The 5,746-nt window shown below is 56.6% G+C and overlaps 1 protein-coding gene across 1 annotated transcript in view; it reads left to right on the forward strand.

Annotated features, from left to right (window-relative positions):
- Nucleotides 1-5,071: 5,071 nt before the first annotated feature.
- The window catches only part of KLF10 (Kruppel like factor 10), a 6,182-nt gene continuing 5,507 nt past the window's right edge, over nt 5,072-5,746 (forward strand). The window contains exon 1 of the mRNA XM_004697450.2: nt 5,072-5,158. Within this exon, the coding sequence (XP_004697507.1) occupies nt 5,123-5,158 (36 nt within the window). The 5' untranslated portion in view covers nt 5,072-5,122. The remainder of the gene's footprint in view (nt 5,159-5,746) is intronic.

Below are 5,746 nucleotides of genomic sequence, written 5' to 3' on the forward strand. Positions count from 1 at the left end.
GCAGGTTCTAGAGTTAAGAACCTTGGTCTTAACCTTGGCCGTCTCTGAGCTGAGTTGGCTTTAGGTGTGCCTGAGCTCTTCTGCAGGGGAGCAATCTATGATCCTTATTGGAAGGGAGTGGGCCCTACTTACGGTGGGGTGGTCTAATGGCAGATAACTTTCAAGCGGTTAACCTTCAAGTGTCTAGTAGCCACCAAGCGCTTGCAAGCAGCACCTTCAAACTGGCATTATTAAGGGGGACATCGTGGGGAACAACGTTAGCAGAGGAGAATGCGATTGGGATCCGTCCCCAACCCATGAACGTGAAGGCCTCCCTCCACAAGAGTCTCCGTCTCCCAGATGCCTTAAAATGTGAGCGTAGAGAATTTGTCCACATCCACTCTATACCTGGTTCTCAGTTTCCCACAGCCTACCTTTTTATTTCCTCTACTCTGAAAATCTGGAGTGCCAAACACAGGACAATGTTGGCTTAGAGAGATGATTATGACCTGGAGCATGAGCAGTGTTGTAAATACTGTTTCAGATAAGCCGTGGTGAGTGGTTCTCTCCCCTGTGTGTGGGTGTGGAAAGTGGGAAGAGGAGAATAAGGAATTCCACCTGAGGGTCAAGGAAGTCTTCAACAGTGACAGTGGAGCTAAACTCCAAAAAACCCAAACTGACTGCCCTCACGTCGATTCACAGTGACCCTATAGGGCAGGGTGGAACCGCCCCTGTGAGCTTCTGAGACTGTAACTCTACAGGAGTGGAAGCCCCGCCTTTCTCCTTTGGAGCAGCTGGGAGGACTGATAAAACTATCCCTGTGAGATTCTGAGACTAGACAACCTCACAGGAGTAGAAACCCCATCTTCTTCCTTTGGAACAGCGGATCACAGCTGAAGGTGTAACCACTATACCACCAGGGCTCAGACAGTGGAACAGAGCTCTTAAAATCAAGGAAGGAAAAGAGGCCTTTTAAGGATAAAAATGTACATTTCTTCCAAGCCACCATGGCTTCCTGTTACACTTTAAAGAAAATCCAGATTTCATGCCATGTCCTGTAAATTCTTTAACCAGCTGGCTCTGCAAGCATGTACCCTCCCACTTTCTCCAGCACCCTGTCCCTGAAGCCGCATCCCCACAGGTCCCTTCCTGCTGTAGGACTGGGTGCCAGCTCTTCCCCTACTCAGCTGCGCTTTCCCTACAGCGTCCTCAGAAACCATTAGGTCTGCAGCATAAAAGTCTCCTCCTAAGAGCACACTTCCTCCATCCCCCACCCAAACAGGACTCAGTCATAACACCCTGTTAGATTCCGTGGTAGTTATATAATCATTTGTCCATTTGAGAGGATTAGGAGTGAGGGGATGGATTCTAGCCTGTCAATCAGGTCATAGCCAAAGAGGTCTCTGTGTAGGCATGGCTTTCTCCTGAGGATTCTGGGAACTCCTGTATTCCTCCTCTCTTGGCTCACTCCCTGGGAGACATTGCAGCTGGCGAGACATATGGAACTACACTAGTACCCTGAGTTGGAGGAGCCACGTGGAGACCCACACCACCACTGGATCCACAAGACTTCCCACCCACTGGCCTGTGATCTTCCTGCATTCCGCATCATTGCATGTGTTTCATGAGTCTGAAGAGGACTTTATAGATTGGTATCAGACACATGGACTAATATCGGACTTGATCTGGACTGGGCCGGGCTGCTTCTCGATACTCAATTGCTCTTGTTTATAAAGCTCTTTCTTACACATGTGTCTATGGATTTGTTTCTCTAGTCTACCCAGACTAACACAGGTTCTATGTATTGCAGTTAGCTTTCTTATCTTCGTGATAGTTTTCTATTTACAGTCATATGTATGTGCATGTGTGAGTGGTCCACTTGACTTTGCTTCCCCGACTCAAGCATTTTGATCGTTGGAACCTGGCTTGCTTGTCTTGCTCACTGCTGTTGTTTCAGCACCTAGAACAGTGTCTGGCAGGGCACAGAGTAGATGATCAACAAATACTTGTTGGCTGAATGGAGAGGACTCAAAGTGACCCTCTAGAACAGGGGTCCTCAAACTACAGCCTGCAGGTCGCATGCAGCCCGCAGAAGACATTTATCCGGCCCACCAGGTGTTTTTGCCCATTTTTTTTACTTCAAAATAAGATATGTGCAGTGTGCATAGGCATTTGTTCATAGTTGTTTTTTTTTAACTATAGTCCAGCCCTCTGAGGGCTGTCTGAAGGACAGTGAACTGGCCCCCTTTTAAAAAGTTTGGGGACCCCTGCTCCAGAACATCGGTTGTCAACCTGTGGGTCACCCGATCCATAACAGTAGCAAAATGACAGTGATGAAGTAGTAATGAAAATCATTTTATGGTTGGGGCTCACCACCACACGAGGCACTGTATGCAAGGGCATTGAGAAGGTTGAGAACCCCTGGAACAAAGCTGAACTGCTCCTCTGGGTTTCTGAGACGTTCCACCTTTGTAGGAGTAGTCAGCCTCACCTTTCTCCCATGCAGCAAACTGGTCCGCTCCAATGGCTGGCCTTGTCCATGGCAGAACGTATGGTGTTTTTTAATTGAATGGAAAAAGGCACAAAGGGAGGAGTAGCAACACAAGGAGGAGGTGGGACATGTCTGAGACTATAGCTGTGGGCAAGGGCATGTCTGGGTGGGAGATGAGATTGGGAAGGCTGGGCGAGCTAAGGGGGTTACTGTGAAGCTCTGAGTGGAATGGCCTTTAACCTCCTAAGTAACAGGGAGCCAAGGATCAATTTAAAGCATGCTAGGATCATGGCTTTTCATGACATTCTGTTGGCAGTGTGGAGTTTGGAGCCAGCTGGGGGTGGGAGTCATGGCTGGGCTTGGGCAGATGAGTGGGCACTGCGGATTCTTTATCCCAGCCTGGCAATATTTGAGAAGTGGAAGATGAGGAAGGGGAGACAGTTCTGAGATAAAAAGGGCTGGGACTGGGGGGGCAATAGGTCCGGGGAGGAGGTCACATGAGAAACAGTAGAAAGAACTATTTTAGTTTGGGTTGGGTTGAGTTTGTGGTTCCTGGGGAGCTTCTTTCCCTGAATCTCTAGGAATCCTGCTATCACCACACGGTCCCTCCTACCCATTTTCTTTCCTGCTTCAGATCACTCCCACAAACCATGGGTGCTTGCTGCTTCTAGCATGCTGGGGCACCCTGCCAGTGAGGCCCCACATTCTTGAGGAAGGGACTAACCAGGCTCTGGACTGGAGGGATTGTGGCCAGCAAGGGAGCAGCCCTGACAGGAAGGCAGGGAGGCTGGCTGGCTGGGCACAGATGGGAGCTTCCTCTGCTGCAGCAGGTGCTGAGGGCCAGCTGCTCCAGCCCCTCAGGCTCAGATCAACAGGATGGGGCAGCCTGGGCGGAAGGAAGCCTGGAGGGAGGGCCAACTCAGCAGACCAGCAGGGGCGGGAGGTGGGTGGGAGGCAGGAAGAGCTCCCTGGACTGCTGGGCTGGCACCCTTCCCACGGATGAGAGGCACTAACGGGCCTACAGTTCTTATTACCAGTATTGTAGTTTCCCAGCCTGGGCCTCTAGATATGCTAGAAAGAACCATTAGATTCTAACAGACTTAGTTCAGCTCACCTTGTGTTTACTGGGTAAGAATTCTCTTTTCACCTGCATAAAAAGGTGAGACAGCTCCCTCGAGGGGCAGTGATATGTGGTGTTCAGCCTGCTCAAAGGTGCTAAAATTTCCTGCTATCTTTAAGCTCTGATCCCACGGCTCTCCTCTGTAGGAGCTGCTGTGAACAGGCACCGCTAGGGGATCAATAATGCAGCCAAAGCAAAGCCACGAGCTCCAGGCACGGCCGCGGAACCGATCAGGCGGGATTCCTTGCAGAAGCCTAGCCTGGGTCCGACCAGCGTGGGAGGGGCTCCCGACAGACTATGTGCTTTGACCTGGTGGGCGTCCCCACATCACCCCTACCTAGGTGTTCACTGCAGCCAGAACTGGGAGAGCCCCGCTCCTCCCCCACCCCCACCCCACGCCCGACTTTTTTACACAAGAGCTTTTCCAGGGGCCTTGGGCCGGGGAGGGGTGGGTTTGCTTTGGAAACAGGTCGTAGACTGCAATTTAAACTTTTATCTACACCTAGCTCAGAGCTGGATCCCAAAGCCTAGCGTCGAAGATAGACTATTTTTATTTTTAACACCCTAAAACTCGAGTCTGGCTCCCTGCCACCGGTCCAACTCGGGAGGCTAAACAGCAGTCCCCGGAGAAAGGCTGGGCTGGGCGGGTAGGGGCGGGCACTGAGGACAGCGCCGCAGGAGTAGGAGAGGGCGAGGGCGAGGGCGAGCGCGCCGGGCCGGCGCGGGAACAGGTGTCGCGCCCCAATGGCAGGGGCGCCACCCGTCATGGTGCGCACCCCCACGGCTCCCCACGGCCAAAGCCCGGCAGATGTTACAGAAAGGCAGCTCGGTCCGCCGCGGAGCTCCGCTTCTCAGCCAGGCGCGCAGCAAGCGCGGCGCTTCCAAATGCAAATGTGTTGGCCCGGGCCCCGCGGGCTGCAGCCACCGCCTCCCTAAGCCGCCTGGCGTCCCGCCCACCTCGCGGCTGGCCCGGGTGGGGCGGCGCGGAGGGCCGGGGCGGAGCTGGCGCCGCTCCCCACCCCCCACGTGGGGCCGGCCTTCCGCGGTGCCGGGCGCGCCGCCGCCGCGCCTCCCAGCTCGGCTCCCGCCCGCGGCGCCGCACCACGAGGCCGGGAGCGGGAACCAGCGGGGATGGGGGCGGGCGGGCGACGGGCGGGGGTGTCACTGAATCAGGTGGCGGTGGGAGTTCCCCCAGGTTGGGCCCAGGGAACATGCTGCCGCCGATTGTGTACACGCTCCACTGACACAGGCTTCACGCTGCCGGGCAGCCGCTGATCACGCGTGGCCCCGCGAGCCCATTGGCCGGCGCCTCACACACCTTTGCCGCTGATTGGCCGGCCGCAGGCTCCGCCCCCACCCCCGCCCGCGGCGCGAGGCAGGCAAAGAGGCTACCTGAATGGGGAGGGGGCAGACGGCGCGGAGCGCGGCGGCGGCGGGAGCGACGTCGAGTGTCTCAAAGCGCACGTCTGTGGCCAGGCAGCCCAGTAGCCCAGCAGCCAGTCAGCTCGCCGGCGGTGGCCAGGCAGCCAGCCATGCTCAACTTCGGTGCCTCTCTCCAGCAGGCTGCGGTAAGTCACCTGGGGATGCCCCTGCCCTCATTTGCCTCGTCGCGTCTGGAGGGGCAGCGGGGCCGTGAACCCCGAGTCCCTGACATCAGCCGCGCCTGAGAATGGGGCTGCAGCCGAGTTGTGGGGAGGGGAAGGGGGTTCCTGCCTGCAGACTGTGGAGCTGAGGAGGTCGTGTGGGTTGGGGAGCGGGTCAGGAGATGCGGACCGGGATCTGGAGACCAGAGGGGAGAGATCCTTCTAAGGTGTGGGGAAGAGGCAGCTCCCGCCGGGAGCCCCGGGAGGTTGGTGAAGGATGAGGATGCCTGGGTGGGGTCAAGAGTGGGGAGGGGCTGCTGCCCTGTCCTGGAGGATGGGGAGGGGGCGGAAGGAGGCCACCTTGCTGCTGGTCCAGGTGAGACGCCCCCGTCTGGATTGGGCATCAGGGCGCGGGGGGACCGGCTGCGAGCATTGAGGGGCAGGGTGCCCGCGGGAGAGTGGGCAGAGGGCTGTTCATCCCGGGGTCAGCTTGCAGGACGAGGGTTACCTAGCTGCGGGGCGCGGGGAGGGGGCTGCAGAGCTGGGATGGGGGCGTGGGCGTGGAGGGTGGCC

Source organism: Echinops telfairi, unplaced genomic scaffold (assembly GCF_000313985.2).
Source record: "Echinops telfairi isolate 266 unplaced genomic scaffold, ASM31398v2 ScPeMD7_1;HRSCAF=3_0, whole genome shotgun sequence".
In the NCBI taxonomy this organism is placed as follows: domain Eukaryota; kingdom Metazoa; phylum Chordata; class Mammalia; order Afrosoricida; family Tenrecidae; genus Echinops; species Echinops telfairi.